General features: G+C 53.2%; 2 protein-coding genes and 1 pseudogene across 3 annotated transcripts; 2 read left to right on the top strand and 1 right to left on the bottom strand.

Annotated features, from left to right (window-relative positions):
* Positions 1-368: 368 nt before the first annotated feature.
* GCG54_00005103 lies at positions 369-2,374 on the top strand (annotated as a pseudogene). Its single transcript has 6 exons — positions 369-783; positions 839-1,030; positions 1,094-1,245; positions 1,327-1,565; positions 1,622-1,893; positions 1,954-2,374. Coding segments are annotated over exons 1-6 (1,691 nt in total).
* A 611-nt stretch (positions 2,375-2,985) lies between these two features.
* GCG54_00005102 (uncharacterized protein) lies at positions 2,986-6,919 on the top strand (the record flags this gene model as incomplete). The annotated part of the gene is made up of 4 exons (XM_045405134.1): positions 2,986-3,315; positions 3,386-4,506; positions 4,730-6,761; positions 6,854-6,919. The coding sequence occupies 4 exons, from the start codon at positions 2,986-2,988 to the stop codon at positions 6,917-6,919; spliced, it is 3,549 nt and encodes a 1,182-aa protein (XP_045264898.1).
* Positions 6,920-10,853: 3,934 nt separating this feature from the next.
* Positions 10,854-13,191, bottom strand: GCG54_00005101 (uncharacterized protein; the record flags this gene model as incomplete). The annotated part of the gene is made up of 2 exons (XM_045405133.1): positions 10,854-12,699; positions 12,818-13,191. 2 exons carry the CDS (start codon positions 13,189-13,191, stop codon positions 10,854-10,856), a joined length of 2,220 nt encoding a protein of 739 aa, XP_045264897.1.
* Between the last annotated feature and the right edge of the window lie 4,085 nt (positions 13,192-17,276).

Here is a 17,276-nt window from a genome sequence, read left to right as displayed (position 1 = left end):
CGGTCTGCTGCAAAACGGCCCCTTCTCCTCTTTCTCACAATTTTGTGGTCCTCGGCCATGCATGAACTCATGGCCGTTGGACCAACAGCCATGTCGCAACAGGGGACTTGCGGGCGTACCTTCCCTAAATCGCAAGAAAGTCGTGGTACTTGTGCGAATGCCCACTTCATTCGAGATCGTCATGCAGGAAAAGGTTCTTTCGTGATTGGATAGGTGTCACCTTCGCCCAGCGATAGTGAGGGGTTACTTAGCGTGGACAAGAAGAAAATGTACATAAATGGGTGCTCAGTGCTGCTGTTATTTTTGGCTGTAGATCTCGGGTGTTGAATAACTACCTCGAATCAACAGGAGCAAGTATGCAAGACCCAATGCTAGTTGTTGGCTTCATAGCCATACTCTGCGTCATTTACGTGGCAGATAGGCTGGTTCAATGGAGACGAAATGCAAATCTTGCTCCCCTTCCCCCTGGACCCAAGGGACTTCCGTTAGTAGGGAACTTACGTGACTTGCCTGAACCTGGCGTTCTGGAGGCAGAACATTGGGCGAAGCTTGCCGAGTATGGTAAGCTTGCGTATATCCGACTGCTGCGTATATGCAAAGTTTGCGTGCAGTAGCTGAGCGGACTCTTGCTAAGATGAGATGGCCATGGATAGGTCCTATCAGTTCGATTACTATCATGGGCAATACCCTCATTTTCGTCAATGATGCTCAGATGGCTATTGACATGTTGGACAAACGGGCAACATACTCTTCAAGGGCGGTATTCAATTTCGCCGGCGACATGTGCGTACATTCGAAATCGTTTTTAAGCATAGGTTGTAGACTGACACGTCACCAGCATTGGCTGGAGCAAAACGACCGCGGCATTGAAGTACAACAACACATTGCGTGCGCATCGCAAGAACTTCGCACGTATCATGGGGACAAAGGCACTTGCTTCACAATATCACAGCTTGCAGGAAGCTGAAGTTGCCTACTTCCTTCAGCACGTTCTTGACAACCCCGAAAGTCTGAGAGACCACATCAAGAGGTGTGTTGACGAATTCGCCGACAAAATCCACTAGAAGCAGCTTACTGATTTGTCTAACGACAGGCAAGCCGGCTCTATTATCCTGAAGGTTGTCTATGGCTACAACGCTGAGCAAGAAAAGAGAGATCCGCTTATTGACATGATCCAACAATGTACCGAGGATTTATCCAGCTCGGGTGTCCCAGGCGCCTTTCTGGTCGACATTCTCCCAAGCCGTAAGTTATCAATCCATTATCTCAACAATATTAGATATCTTCGTATGCACTGCATTTGAAGGAGATTCTGACAACCTCAAGTTCGCTATGTGCCAGATTGGGTTCCCGGAACAGGTTGGAAGAAGCTGGCTCGAAAGTGGGCATATGAGCTCAACCTTGCAATCGAGACGCCCTTCGCATTCGTGCAGCGGCAGCTAGCCGAAGGAAGGGAAAACAACTCATTTGTGGCGAATCTGCTCAAGAACAGTGAGAATACTGCCGAGGACGCACGCGAGATCAAGTGGGGGTCATCTTCTCTGTACAGTGGAGGTGCCGATACGGTAGGAAGAGCTTCTCCTCGTTCCCAAGTATATCTAAGCTAACTAATGGGCTGAAGACTGTGTCGACTGTCGCATGTTTCTTCTTGGCCATGACAATGTTCCCCGAAGTTCAAGCCAAGGCGCAGCAGGAGATTGATCGGGTGGTGGGCACTGAGCGCCTACCTACCCTGGAAGACCGAGGCTCTCTGCCATATATTGAAGCTATTATGAAGGAGACTCTTCGATGGCATTCAGTAGTTCCCACCGCTCTTCCCCACACTGCAGACGAGGATACTGTCTATGCTGGATACCGCATTCCAAAGGACACAATGATCATGCCCAATGTTTGGTGAGTGGTTATTGAAATGGCACGCTTGATCAAAGACTGACCCTATTCTCGCAATCGCAGGTGGTTTACCCACGATCCCAGTATCTACCCAGAGCCTAATGAGTTCCGGCCCGAAAGATATTTGGAAAGCCCTGGGCACGAGCCTGAAACCGACCCTCGTAAATTCGTCTTTGGCTTTGGTCGACGAATTTGCGCTGGCAAGACCTTCGCCGAGAACACGTTGTTCCTCGATTTTGTGCAGTCTCTGGCTGTATTCAACATTCGAAAAAAGTCCGTTGATGGCCATATCATTGAGCCACAGATGAAGAGTCTTCCCGGTGCAATCAGTCATTTGGCGCCGTACGAGACGTGTGTGGAGGCACGGTCTCCTCACCACGAGAAGATGATTCGTGCTCTGAAACATAAGTACCCGTGGCAGGAGTCGGATGGGGAGACGCTGAAAAGAATTGGAACCCCGAAGACGGATCCCGTTATGATTTGATTGACGGCGTGGAAGTTTATGCGGCCAGGAGATGAACGGAGATTCCTCTGAGAGTTCACTCTCGTTGCATGGTCTCATTGAGTCTCGTCAAGTTGTTGGCTGCCAATCTTTGGCTGAGTAATCCTGGAACTCAAACATCCCTTAAGTGCTTTATTCAATACAGAACTGCAACATCAAACGACGACACTGTTGCATCGGGCTACTCGTAGAAGATGATAGGCGCCCGCAAACTCCCACGAACTAAATGGGTAACATAGATGGCTGAAACATATGCAGTACCCTTATTCATGGCTTCTGTACATGATAGCCTCAAGTTGAATAAGTTGTACGAAATGACAGAGAGAAGAACTAGTGCGGGTTTATCTTGCATCTCATACCGCGATTCTTCCAGTGAAAAAAAAAAAAAAGGCTTGGCGTAAGTAGGTACGACGCTACTGCCTATCAGAGAGTGACCACCAATTCTCTGTGCCAAGGATGTGGCACAGCACAAATCGCATGATGACATGTTGGTACGGCAAGGCTGCGTCGTCATGAAATCCTTGTTTTGCTATCGTCATCTTCAATTGTCCATCCGTGTCCGACGCCATCGCTAGGGAACGACGCCGCACAGCATGGCACTAGCTTTGCGGAGTGCATTTCCCCTGAAGACGGAGATCCGCCTGGCCCAAGCGGTCTCCGAGTTCGAGGCTGGTCTCGACACCCGGCAAAAGGCGGCGTTCAGGACCACCAGGTCGACGGCTCGGACGAACCCGCCGGCATTGAAAGATGTGATGCAGGTCACTGCTGAGATAGACCGACAAGCACACGAAAAGAATAAAGCGTCCCGATCATTTGGTCCCAGATTCACGAACATGCTTCAATCGGTACAGCAATACGCCGCTTTAGGAGACGTCGTCGTGGGCGGTTCTCAGAACTTGATTGCTTGTGGCGTGTGGGCGGCAGTTCGTATGATACTTCAGGCAAGCATTCACATTCAACATCAAAACTAAGCTCATACTGACATACTCTTAGATGTCTTTGGGGCATTTGTCATTTCTTGAAAAGCTTTCTGAGCTGTTCATGGAGGCTGGACGCCAGGCTCCCCGTCATAACGCAATGGCACTCATCTATCCAAAGTCAAAGGCGTTGCAGAACTATTTGTGCGAATACTACATCGCAGTTGTGGAAATATGCCAGCAAATCCAAAACTTCAATCGCAAGTCCCTCTTAGGCCGGATGGTGTCTGCCCTAGACAATTCAGAGTTGAAGCGGCTTCAGTCGAACCTATCGAAATGGTCAACTTCAATCTCAGGGCTGGTTGAAGTCCTGCTCAACGAGAATATGATGAACGAAAGAAAGCAGTCCTCTAGAACAATAGAGCTTCTCAGCAAATGGTCCGACTCCGAGGTTTATCAAAGACGTCTCAAGACCAAGGCCCGGTGGCTCGATGCTTGCTCAACGTACGAATATCAGACAACTTGGAAGCAAACCCGGAAGAAGGGTACCTCGTCACTATTTTCAGCTTGGAAGGAGTACCAATCATGGAAACATGACCCCAACTCTTCCGCAATGCTGGTAAGCGGGAAAGTAGGTGCTGGCAAGTCAGTCACAATGGCAAATATTGTGGACGATCTCAATATCGATAAAGAGTCAACGGTAGTCTACTTTTTCTGCCGCCATGACCTCCCTGAAAGCCTCAAGTGCCGAACGATCTTAGGCAGTCTTGCCCGGCAGTGTCTAGACCAACTCCCTGTCGGAAGTCAGCCTTTTGCGGACGATATACCCTTACTTGACACTTTCGCAATGACGGAATTGATGATGTCATCAATCAATATGAGCAAAACATACGTTATTGTGGATGGTCTAGACGAATGTTCCATTGAGGAACGATGCAGTCTTCTTCAGTGTATTGCCTCATTGCAGAACACGCCCAGTTGGCACCTTGCATTTTCAGCAAGACTGTCAGCAGAGGACGTCCTTGGCGCTGAAATCAAACTTAAATGGCGCATCACAATGCCGAATAGAAATCCTGATATCGAGAGATATATCGATACAGAGCTCAGTAGACGTAAGTATACTGGAGAGCTTGTTACGGACGACGCTCGGCTTACGGAGGAGATTCGAGAAGCCCTCCTCAAAGGATCTAACGGAATGTGAGTCTCTGCTGAAGTCTTACCACCCATCATCGTTCCCCCTCAGATTCAACAACATAATATGCCCTTCAGCATAAACTGTGACACAGGTATATTCAGGGTGCTTGTTGTTGCTTTATCTGTTTCATTGATCATTGATCATTAGGCGTTAGTCGCCTTCAAAACATTCAACGAACTATGTCTTAGGATAGTTCGTCGATGCCTAGATATTGACACTAGACAGGTTTCTCTGGGTTTCGTTGCAGCTGAACGCTGTGTGTTCTGAAGTATCTGATCACGACATTCGCGAAGCTCTCGGGTCTCTCCCCAAAGATCTGAACGAAACTTACGCCCGCATACTGAAGAATTCCGCACGACTAGATCACAGGAATCGTCACGTAAGGCTGTTCAAGTTCATTACCGCTGCGTTCGAGCCCCTAGATCTCAACCAAATGCGAGACATCATGAGCGTCACAGTTGGCGACATATCGTGGGACCCCAGTAAACTCATCAATGACATCATGAGCATTCTCAAGTTTTGCGGCAGCCTAGTCATGATCGACGAAGAAGAATATACCGTCAGATTCGTTCATCACACGGCACGAAGTTTCTGCTTAGGATCCTTGGGCACTAGTCTGTACAGGACATTGCCGTTCACGGAAATAGAGGCGCACCGAGCCCTAGGGGAGGCTACTCTGACTTACTTGAACTATGGGATTTTCGACAAGCAACTATCGACTCGCGTCGTTCCTAACATTGATGCTCGAAGACTTCCAGAGCAAATTGCACGTCAAACCATGAGAAGCTCACGCCTAGCCAGCAATCTCTTCCAGAAAAAGCTTGGACGACCTCGGGATATCGGCCAAATTCTGGCGAATTTGGGCTCTGGCCCTACGACTGGTAATCGAAGCCAAGACCAACATCCCTTTTATTGCTACGCCGAACGCTTTTGGCTCCTTCAATCGAGACACGTTTGCGGGTCGAACATGCGTGGACTCTGGGATCGCTTGATGCAAAGTTCGTATGCATCAAACCTCCCGGTCTTCAGCTTTACTCCACATTTGCCCGGTCTCCTAGACACGGCTTCAGCCAAAAGCTCTGCACCAGACATTCCAAGTATAATTTGGGCGTTGAACTATTCCCATGTATTCTTGTTCGACCACGCCATGGCCTCCAAGACGAATGACAGCCTGTCCGCTCGGTCATTGATACGTCGACTTATTCTCTTCCGCAAATACCTGAAGACTTTGGCAACACAATCTGTCGAATTCATCTGTTTGAACATAGTGCCGGAAATGACATGGCGTCTGCTCCATATCGCCATTGAACTGAGAGCATATGACGCTGTCCACAGAATTGTTCAATGGTGTTCGGCGGATCTCGTTTTCTCCAAGGAAGAGAAACTCAAAACGCCATTGTCCTTTTCGGATCGATCACGGGATGTTAGGCTTCGGAAAGCTGTACTGCATCTGGTCCAGCACGTTACACTGACCAGGGAAGTCCAAATGCTCCGTCTTCTGATCAAAGAAAGACTCGGCTCAGCGGAAGACAACATTCGCATGATAAAAGCCTTTCTAAGGTCCAGCGTGACACATGAGGTCTTGTTACGGGCGTGTTTTATTTTTACCCAAGCTGGCTCTCATATGAAGATCAACTTGGGGTATGAAATATGCCACCACCTCACGACCAGTGCTGAGTTGGACGATTGTCTGATTTCTTCCGCCATCAGGGAAATGCTTTATAAGGTTGATTCAGCGTCAAACTTCATCTACCGCGTGTTTCGTCAAGCCTGTGCGAAGGGAAATTTGAAGCTGGCTTCATTGTCATGGCCGAGCAAGGTCAATCTCGCGGTGCCGGACCACCCAAGCCACCATTTTATTGGGGACGAGATTGAGCTAGTACTGCAAACTTTGTCTCAGAGCAGATCCGTCATAGCTCATAAACTCCTAGACGACGAAGAATTTTCAGAACGTCTTTTGCCTGGCTCTGCCCTCAATAGAGCAGTTGTCCTCAAGCACTGGAGGTTGGCGGAACGCCTGATAAGTCAAGGGGGAGACCCACGGTCATTGATCAATCTTTGCAGTTGGAACGAAGTGCTTCATCATTGTGTTCTGGCGGTTGACGTTGATGGTCTCGATTTCCTGATTCATATTGGCATGGACGTCAACAAGATCTCGACCGGCCCAACCTTCTCTGGCTGCACACCTGCCGAGGTTCTGGCACCAGCTTCATTCTGGAGTCGATACCATCCTTTTGGAGACCTAATCATCCCAGGAGTAAGACCTGGAGGATGTTCCAGCGGAAACTTGGATTCTATTACAGGATCTGATAAACAGCATATCTCGGAAGACTTCGAAGTCAGCCACAGTTCAGAAACAGACGTGATCAGTTTGCCACGGTTCTATGGGTCATCACAAGGGGCCGTGGAGTCTGACAGCTCCTGGGTCGGTAAGCTCGCGTTCATAATCGCGGCTACCATGCAAAGAGCCGTCGGGCCATACTTTGAGCCCGCTACAAACCCAAGCCAGCAAGACGGTCAAAATATCACGAAGTGTCTTGGACATATCTCGGAACTCGCCATATATATTAACAGTGCCTTCGCACGCACTGGACCATCTCCCTCCAACTACTGCGAAATCTTATGGTCCCTCGAGAAGATTCTTGGCACCATCGAACATCTGTCTCAGCCCCCAATACAGGACTGGCGAACATCTCCTGATCCTAAACGGTTCATGGTGCAAACAATGTTGTTCAAAGTAGTTGATGCCATCTTAGGGGGTACAATGTGTATCGATATGGAACATGCCGGGACCGAATTTGGGACGATCTGGGATGAATTTTGCACTATTTTGCAACGACGACCCCCAGGCAATCGCACATTCAGCTTCAGGTCTAATTCTACCGCAAAGAGTATTAAGGTTCGCCGCGATTTGCAAATTACACGACGCGAGGGGAGCTTTCCATGGATGATGCAATGCATCCTTCTTCTGACGAATGACCACTCGCCCAGTACACTGAAGAGCCACGTCGCAAGCACCCGGGACGAGTGGCCTCATCCTCAAGTTGCGAATGCTTCTAGCTCGTCGCGTTCGTTGAGGAACGAGATGCGGGGGTCACTAGGTATTCTAAGAAAGCTGGGCTGTAGCGAGGCTGACGCCGAGTTTCTGTACGACAACTTTGGCAGATACTTCTAGCTTGGACGCCGGTTTCCATCCCCTCCATACCGATTTCTTTCTGTGGTTGTCGATTTTAATTCTGGAACATCTCCCGTTTTCTACTTGTTGTGTCGTCTCTGACCCGAATATCAGTGTAGACATTTGATCCTGTGTTTCCCATGATCATCTGAGTACCAATCGCAACAATTGAGGTTCTTCTTAACCAGGTGAAAGCGCGATCGCGCTCAAGACTTGGTGTTGCGTGGATTAGTTTATAATTCGTTCACCTTGCCTGTTTGACACTAGAAGGGAAGAAAGACTCTTTACCCACACCAGATCATAATGCGTACGTACGCATTCAGTTCTTGACAACAACCAGAACTATAAATATACAAATGCAAGTGCATGTAATCAAATCGTGTGAAGGTATGCCATGTGAAGCTGTACCACAGTATTGACTCGGGAATTTCACCGCAAGAAGTGGGCGCGTCGTACATCAGGATTACTTCTAATAAGGTAGGTGAAGGGAATCAGCAGGGGCGGTATGGTGACAGTCGCCTATCCGTTCTGCGGCTATTCATCACCAATTAGTCATGATGCAACACATACTTGCAGGAGAACTTACCCCTTCACAATAGACTCTCTCTCTACCTCTCTTTTATACGCTTTCCGTATCTCACCAGACACGTGATTATATTCCCGCTCGCCTGCCATGAGCCCGACGCCCTGCATCGGAGAGTTCCAAATCCGGTCGTTCACAGCTATGTACAGGGGAAATTGAAAAAAGGATTTGGGGACCGCATCGTCCGGACAATCATAGCGTCCCAGATTCTGCCACGACTGAACCACAAAGCCCCCGTGGTTCGCAATGATCGCATAATCAATCCCGCAGCGGCCGCAGCTGCCCGCCTTCTCCCTGCCCTTCACCCCGAACGCCTTCTTGAGGTCAGTGGCCAAGTCATTCCCGCCGTTGCTTATACTGCACAGGTGCTCGCAGAGCCGGAAGGGTTTAAAGTGTGCCAACTTCACCGCCCCCCGACCGCCTCCCTTCCGAGTCCCTATGAACTCGATCCTGGTGTGCAGAATGAACATCTCCGACGCGATCTTGGGCGTCGACTCCACCGCGACCCTGCGGTACTGCAGCTCCTTCGTACTGTCCACCACGGGCTTCTCCTCGACGCCCGTCAACAGGTTGCGCAGGCGTGCGCCCACCTCGTCCGCGCCCGCCGCTCCAGCCCGCAGCATCCGCGCCATCTTCAGCGCGCTCTCGACGTGCGAAATCTTCAACCCCAGCCCCGGCCGGCGCGGGCAGAGCGGCATGGGGCGGTCGCAGCGCCGGGTCCTCGGACGCGGCGGCGGATCGCCGGCCACGCGGTGCAGCCGGCCGCAGGGTATGCAGAGCCAGTGGTACGGCCGCGCGAAGGCGACGCCGGCGAGGAAGACCTCGATCGGAGTTTTACCGCGCAGGCCTGGCGAGTGGAAGGCGCGGTTGCAGGCGGCCTTGTCCATCCCGAACAGGCGCCGAGCGCGTCTGCAGGTTTCGGAGAAGAGGTAGCGATCGTGCAGCTCCAGGTGGACCGCGATCTCGTTGAGCATCTCGGGAGGGAGGCTCATGAGGCATGCGGGTTTCGTGTCGGGGAGTTGGGTATCTGCCATGGCTGGCTCTGTGTGGATGTCGTGCAGTTGATTCATCCTGACTTTGAAATGCTGTAAAATATTCGCGATGTGGTTGTCAACCCGGGAAAACAAGGGTTAGACTTTTCAACTATAGTAAGTAATAGATTCATCTTTTTTAAGAGCAGCCGGGTTTAAGTTCATGGATCGTTCACATCGTGGCGTTTCCACAACCACTTAGAAACTGTGGAAAGCACGGCGGGTTCACCTTGATGATCAACAACTCAAGCTTTTTCGCCAAATTCGTATGTCTCTGTAATGAAACAGTCTGTCGAATCGCTTCCCTTTTTCCTCTATGATACCAAATGAACTACAATTTGGCAATACAACACCTGCTCTTATGGCCATCATGTTGGCATCCCAGCCATTATGCCCAAGATCTCAAACCAGCTTGCCAGGCCACCTTGTCCCCGCTACAAATCTAAATGTCGACTTCCTCCCCTCTTAGCTTTTTTCAGTGGCAACTTAACATTCCAAGGCGTCTTGTGTAGGCAGCAAAAGGTAGCCTACAAGGACCAACTACCTATGCCTCAATTCTACTTAACCCCAGACGATTGGGTTCATAACCAGAGGCGTACGATATCTCCCTCACCAAGACCTCGAGAGACAACACAATAATAACCCTCTATACTCAGAAAATCCTTACCATTCATTTCTAATTCATCTCACCAGTTATTCATCCATGTACAAAACAACCCCATACCAACACAACATCTCTTTAAAAGCTATCAAAGACAATCAACTTATCACTATTGCCAACAACCTCGCCGTCTCCCGTCAGTAGACTCCCGAGAACCTGCGCAATCTTCCAATCTTTAACTCGCTTGCCAGTCTTCTTTCCCATAACGCAAGGTCACATCACCAGCCGAAGAACCTACACTCAGCCTCAAAAAGTTAACCAGACACTTTCTATAATTCCCCAAAGCCTGCCCATCTCCGTAGTTCATCCCAGCCTCACTCCCCCAAACCCCACACAGCCAAACACCTCGGCACCAAAATAGCAACCCGACCTCTTTGAGCCCCAATCTTTCTCCCCTTCCTCCTCGGCAAATTTCATGCGGAACACGCGACCCGGGACATGTCACCGTTTCAAAACATCGGGCCATTATAAAAATCGGGGAAGCAAGCCTCACTGAAAGAACCAACAAATCACTGGGAATAAAAATCTTCTAGAATTCCTGTTTCTACAAGTGTGAGTCTTGTCGGTAGCAAAGCAAGAGACGTGGAAAAAAGAAAAGTGAGGTATCAAACACAGCGAGGATAAAAAAAGCACACGCCCTCAAAAAAAGGGGTTCGCGCAAACCCAATTCATACCAACCTTGACTCATCTCAACCTGCCCAGAGTAAAAAGCTCAGGGTAGGGGTCCGTAAACTCCGTGCTCAAACCAAATAACCAGCTGTCGCCGGCGCAAACTTCTCTGAAACGCTTCCGCGTCTGCTTTCGCAACCCGAACCGCAACAAGTCCTACTCCCCATCCGAACGGCCATTATGATGACAGCAGTACTGCCCAAATCGCAGCGCACCCTGACGGGCTAGGATCAGCCAGTAACCCTCCTCACCCAGAGCGTCGTCGGCTCGTACTCCGCATTACGATCCATCCTCTTGTAGGCGCGATGCAGCTTGAGGCCTATTTCGTACTCCTCGCGCTGGACCTCTGCCAGCTCAACCTTGAGAGCCTCGACCTTGCGCTTCTCCGCCTCGCGCTTGCGTAGCACGGCTTCGCTGGCCAGGATGCTGTCGGTCGGCATGAGCTCCGTCATTTGCTTGATGGCCTGGTTGATGTTGATGCGGCGGTTGCCAAGTGACTCGAGACGGGCGTTGAGGTAGCCTACACGATCGTTGACCATGGAGGTCTCGGTCGGCGGCGGCGGAAGGGCCTTGCTAGTGGACCAAACCGACTCGGGTCGACTGGACGTGCTGTACATACTTGCGTTACTAGCGCGCGGTATCGGCTGCTTCTGGCTGGGGAGTTCTGATCGTGCAGGAGCGGGCAGGTCGTTGTCGGGGAAGGCGCTGGACATGTAAGGGGAGGACATGGAAATAACGAATGGCTTGTCCGCGTTGATGGCGTTGCTCGTGGATCCAAGAACAGCCGGACGCTTGCGGTTCATGACACCGTTCTGCTGCTGGGGCGAAGGGAGCGCGGGGACCGGCGGAGGCGCGGTATCTGTCGACTGGCGAGGGGTTTGGTCCGCCGCGGAAGTGGCATAGGTGGTGACGCTGAACCGCGACGGGGGCTGGTCCCAAGGCTCGTTGGCCTTGAGGGCTTCACCGGGTGATCTCGGTGCGCGAGGCGGCGATCGCTCGTGGGTGCTGACGGGCGGGACGGTGGTAGCCACAGAGTAGACGCTCGAGGAGTATGACGGTTGCGGTGCGTGAAGCGCTTGCGAGTTGGCAGGAGGGGGCTTCCGTCGAATGGCCTTGTCTTGGCCGAGATGTGCATTAGGGGCAGCGGGCAGGCCCGGCAGGGGTGCAGGCTGTCGGGTCGTGACAGGCGGACTGCTAGTGGCTTCGGGCGTCGCAAGTACGGGGGACTGGACGCCAGCACTGGCCGAGTTGGGCGGGCTGGGATAGGAGGACTGAGCGGGCGGAGGGGTTCGAGTGGCCGAGGGGGAGGGCGCGTTGGTGCCTGCAGTAAGCTGGCGGGGGGCGTTGAGCACAGTTCTGACGGTGGGCGTCCTCGACCGCGGCGACGTTTCAGATCCAGAGGGGCTAACAGGGGAGAGTGGTGAAGAGACGCCGGCGATGGGCAGCCGAGGCCCAACGGCGATGCGTCTGCTGCTCCTGCGCGGGATGCTAAGAGGCTCCTTGGGCTCCGTGTCGCGAACTGGGTTGACGATTGCAGTTCGTCCGCTTTGATGAGCGCCGCGCCAGGGCGGACGCTCGTCGATGGACACGGGCGCAGTTGCAGTGGCAGATGGACGTTCGTCTGGCTGCTGCTGGTCCTTTGGATGGTCCTTTGGGTTCCCGGCGCCGACGGGCCGCAGCCTGCGCAGGCGATCGGTGAAGGTCTCCTGCGGCTGGGGGGCATTCTGCATGGCCCTCATGGCGGCGGGTGACTTGCCAAATGGCGTCGGATGGGTGAGTCCCTGGGCATACTCCTGTGGTCTGACCTGGCCCGCACGGCCCGTGTCGAGGTACGTGGGTTCGCCCGTCATGTCATCCCACTTGGTCTCGCGCTGGATCCGCAGGCGCTGCTGGGATTTGGTCTCTCGCAGGGTGTGGGCTGCGGCGTCCTGGTTCTTTCTGCGCTCGCGACGCATCATGGGGATGTTGCTCTTTGGGGGCGTGGGCTGCTGGCCCGTATGCTGGTCTTCGAGAGCGAGTTGCGACATGTTTGGCGAGTCTTCTATGGGAGAGACACTTCGGTCCTGGGTGGAGGTTCTGAAGCAGAGACACATGGTTAGTCCCGGGCTGGCGCTGATTCACAGTCCAAAACCCACGTGGGGGAGAAACAAAAAAGCTAGAGTCAAGGATTGTGTCGGACGAAGATTAGACTCACCCGTCACCGCGAGCATCCAAGTCAGGAGAGCTCGGGGGAGAAATGTCCGCGACGGCGGAGGAATAGGTATTACGGGCAGCCACGTTTGCAAAATTGGGCGTGACGGGGGAGGCGTAGGAGTCGCGGTTGAGCGAGTAGATGGAGGAAGCAGGCCGCCAGGAGCCGGAGGGGTCGCTGCCGTCGTTTTCGATGCGAGCGAGACTCGGGGGAGGAAGCAATTCGTCGAGATTGCTGCGGGAGCGAGGAACGTTAGCCAGTGCTGCTTGTAGAGAGGAGAAGCTGCCGCAGGAGAAGGAAGAGGAAACGGTGTCGAGGTTGCGGGAGAAGTCGCGATGGGCGAGCAGGAGGCGCGACGACGAAGTTGCGGTCGCCATGCTCGTCGTCGCCGTCGTTTTCGCTTGGAGGTTGGAGACGTGACGCGCCGGAAGCTGTAGCGGCCGATACTCTGTTGCTGTCTGGTGAATGCTTCCGGGTTTGGAGCTGGAGCTTGAGCTTGGGCGAAGACGTGGAAGGTGGGGACCTCTTCTTTGGAATCAAGAAGGAGCGACCCGGTCGACGTGGTGGTTGTTGCTGCTTCCTATTTTGCCTTTCGCGTGTTCTTCGTCGTTGCGTCTCGTTTTCTTCTCTTCTCCTCTCCATCTCCTCACCACGGTCCCTTCTCCTACAACATCACGATACACGACAATTTAAAAAAAAAAAAAAAAAGCACTCACTCTCCAGATGGCGTATCGGTCCTCTGTCCAAATCCACGCTTCACCTCGAACTTGGGAGTCGGCGGCGATGGCAGGTTGTGGTCGATGCCCAGTCCGCCTCGGGGGTTGCGCAGGTCTTCGGGCCAGAACTTTTGCTGGTTCGTCGAGGAGTTGAAGCCACCAAGGCCCGGGTCGCGGTTCGAGTTGTTGTAGGGAAAGTTCCTCGGCGGAGCCCCTCGAGGTCCTCCTCTGTTACCTCCGGTGCCGCCTCTCTCGGTGCCGACGCCGCCTTGTCCTTCCTGTCCCCCTCGCAGATGCACCCGGAGATGCTGTGTTTGTTGCGGCTGGTGGCGTTGATTATTGAGGTGCTGCTGCAGGTTGCTGTCGTGGTGTGGCGCAGCGTGTGCTTGTGCCTCGCGAGAAGAAGGCAGTGATGATGCTACACGATCACCAGACAGAGGCTGAGGCTGGGGCTGCAGCTGGGACTGGCGGTAGTGCTGTCCTTTGAGCAGAACCCTCTCGTGCAACTGCGGCGGCGGCGTCAGCTTCTTTTGAGAAGACGAGCCAGGCCTTCCGCTCCCTGGTCCGTATCCATGGCTGCTGGTGGTCCCCGTGTTGCGGCGGCTGCTCATGGAAGGCGTCGAACCCGAACTCGTCCCAGGCCCCATCGCAGCTCCTTCCACTAATTGCAGGCCCGTTATAGCACCCTGCCCCGCCCCCGTCGCCGCCGCCCCTCCACTGTGACCTGACCGCGCGCCCCTGGACCCCTGTCCCGTCGCGCCAACACCACCGCCAACCCCGACCGTTGCTGGCCTCGCCGGATAACGGTCCCACATTGCCTACTGATTGTGGTTAGGTGCCCTCTATTCGTACCAATACTGCCTGAACAGCAACAAGCACCCGGAACCCTCGACAAGCGACCCGTCGATCAGGCAGATGATTTGCCTGCTCCGTCTCGCTAAAACCACCTCTTAATTTCCCTGCCCGATATCACCGTCCCGGTAATTACCTAACTGACTCTCAGCCTGTCTCTTTTCTCGCTGATTTGCGCTTCCGAGGCCGATAACGAAGGGGATGTGGCGTGGCTTTGCTGAATGCGACTCCTTGCGTTGCGTTGCGTTGGTTCGTTGTCGTGACGGGATGTCGACCAACCCTCCCCGAGTCGTCTTCGAAAGAAACACGAAGCAAACAGACCCGAAAGCACCGGCGCAGGCCGAATTAAATACCTTCCCTATCTCTCGCAGAGCAAACATCAGATCAAAGACACCAGAAAAGACCCTCAGACACACGGGAAACACCTACCCTCGGGCCACGGCACGCTTCAAAATCAAATGACAGCCCGCCGTCTGCTCGTCCCTTCTTCGCCTCTGACACGCCTTCGGGGGCCCTGCCCGTACCAGCTCTGTCTGCTCTGCGGTGTGGCGCGCCTCTTTCTGCTTGAGAAACGCGGTTACAAGTGTTCAGTCTGATGTTTCGGATCTTCTCCCGAGGGGGATCTCCCTGGGCGGGGTTGGTTGGAAGACAGGATATGCTTATCGCTCTTCGCACGTGTGTTCTGTGTGTTCTGGTGGCCCCGGTTGCTTTCACTGCTCTCTTTCCCTTTCTTGAATACAGCAACGCGCATGCATGAATCTGTCGAGATTCGTCTTACGGGGTCCGTTTCGTCGCAACTTGTCGCGTGTCTTTTCCCTCTCGACCGAAGGCTCGTGACGGACGCCGGTTGGGCGCGGGCTCTCGGTTCGGGGGTTGTGATAGTGGACTCGGCGGGAAGACCCTTGCCTGACACGCGCGCTTGTCTGTCGATTTCGGAAATGTCGAAGAAAGCTTGATGCTATATCGCCTAATCCGTCACTGTCGTCGTCGTGGGATATAGATATGCGGTCGTGTTCGCGTTCGGCGACGGTTGGGGGTCGTCCGGCGGTTATGGATCAACAAAACCTTGTGGCCCTCGGTATGATGATGCTTTGAGGAAGGATACCAATATTCTGAGGCTGGCTCTATATCGGGACGTCGTGTCTTTTTCTTGACGGTATACTACGTCACAGGTTCGCGTGGGTGTTTCGTGGGTTTTCGGGATGAGTGGATGGTCAAGCACAGGCTGGCTGCGACTTACAAGACCCCAAAATTCGTGAGGTCGGAAAAGAGCAACACCACCAACGAAGAGAATTGAAGAAGGCAAAAAGAGAACCCTTCTTCAGAAGAACAAGAAGAAACAGGAAAAAAGAAACAAAAGGACTCTCAGACTCGAGGGGACGGGGGCGCCAGCAAAAGCAACACCGCAGGGCTTATTAGATCGGTGCTAAGGGTTGCGCGCCTCTGCAATCCAATATCCACATGTGCCCTTCGTTTGCAACACTAAACATCGACGGCCGAGATCACCAGGAACAAAACATGGAAACTACCGCCCGCCCGCCCCCGGAGACGAGAGGGGGTGCGCTGGGGTTCTGGGTGCCGCTGCATCAGGATTTTGCCTCTCCTCCCACATCTCCTCCGCAGCCAATGAGTTCGAGTCCTGCCGTGGTTCCTGCTGCAACATCCGCGGTCTGCCAACAGTCGAGACACAGGGAAGACGGCTGCCCACTGCAGGAGGGCAGGATGATAGGGTCCGTGGGGGCGGAAGAAAGCAGACAGATACTCCAGAATGGGCGGGTGAGCGAGTGAGGTCTCAGCTTCAGACGACGCCATCGCTTCATTGACAGCCCGCCGCCCCTTGGACATGAGTCCCTATTCTTGGCATCAAGACTGCCTACCTATCTACTTACGGACCTGCAGGAGGGAAGCTACCTAAGGTGCCTGCCTACGCGCTGCAGACTGAACTGCACACTGCATGCCGCAGTCAAACAGTTCACCAGTGACACTGCACCAACAGGCCAGGCCCTAAGAGAGTGCGAACTGAGCTGCAGCAAACAAGTCCAGGTGACAGACAGCATACATTCAAACCTGCAACCTGCAGGGTCGAGACACACCCACATCAAGTACACACAGGCACGCAGCTCCAAGGAACGGTAGGTAGGTACTGTGCCATTGCAAATCTCCCGCCCGCCTAGCCCGGACGCGACGCCACTCCACCCGGATGCTTCATTGGCCCACGACCGCTCCGGCGGACGTTGGTCTAGACAGCCGGGACCCAGGCCCCTCTGTGCGCTCTCGCTCTCATCCAGTCAATCTTGTTCTCTGCGGTGTTTCTCCCTCTCGCTTGAGTGTTCAAACCCCATTCTCTGCCAAACAAACAGCTCCTGTGAGAATACAAATCTCATGTTCCACCACCCAACCATCCAAATGGAGTGAATATGCCCAAATGTGTTTCATCGTTTCACGAAAACGGAGCCAACCATCTGAATGGGAACGAAGAATACCTTACTTACCGTCACACTAAACCTCGAACCGTCCTCAGCCCCTCTAATCCCGCAATCACAGCATCGAACGCAGTGCAATCCCCAACAACCGTAAAATGACCCAGGGACCGGTTCCTCCGTTTCACATTGACTGCTCCCGCCAGAACGCTACGCCACCAATTCTTCTGCTCGAAAGCTTCTTCTTCTTCCATCCCCTGTCCTATTGTCTCCTTTCTCAACGTCACATTCACAAGCACTAACCAGTCCCATTGAATACTCCCTCACGTTCAGACCCCCTCCCCATATTTTACCTTTCCATCAGATCAAGCCACAAGACCAAGCTCTCTCTCTGCCTTGCTGCTGCCAGTTGGTGAACTTGTAAAGTGCACGGCTCGCTCCTCGTCAGGGGCACCAAACCACTCAGACCCCCCC

This window comes from Colletotrichum gloeosporioides (genome assembly GCF_011800055.1).
Source record: "Colletotrichum gloeosporioides strain Lc1 chromosome Unknown consensus_40, whole genome shotgun sequence".
Taxonomy (NCBI): domain Eukaryota; kingdom Fungi; phylum Ascomycota; class Sordariomycetes; order Glomerellales; family Glomerellaceae; genus Colletotrichum; species Colletotrichum gloeosporioides.
The sequence above is the reverse complement of the archived record's forward strand: the minus strand, read 5'-3'. Positions and strand labels throughout refer to the sequence as shown.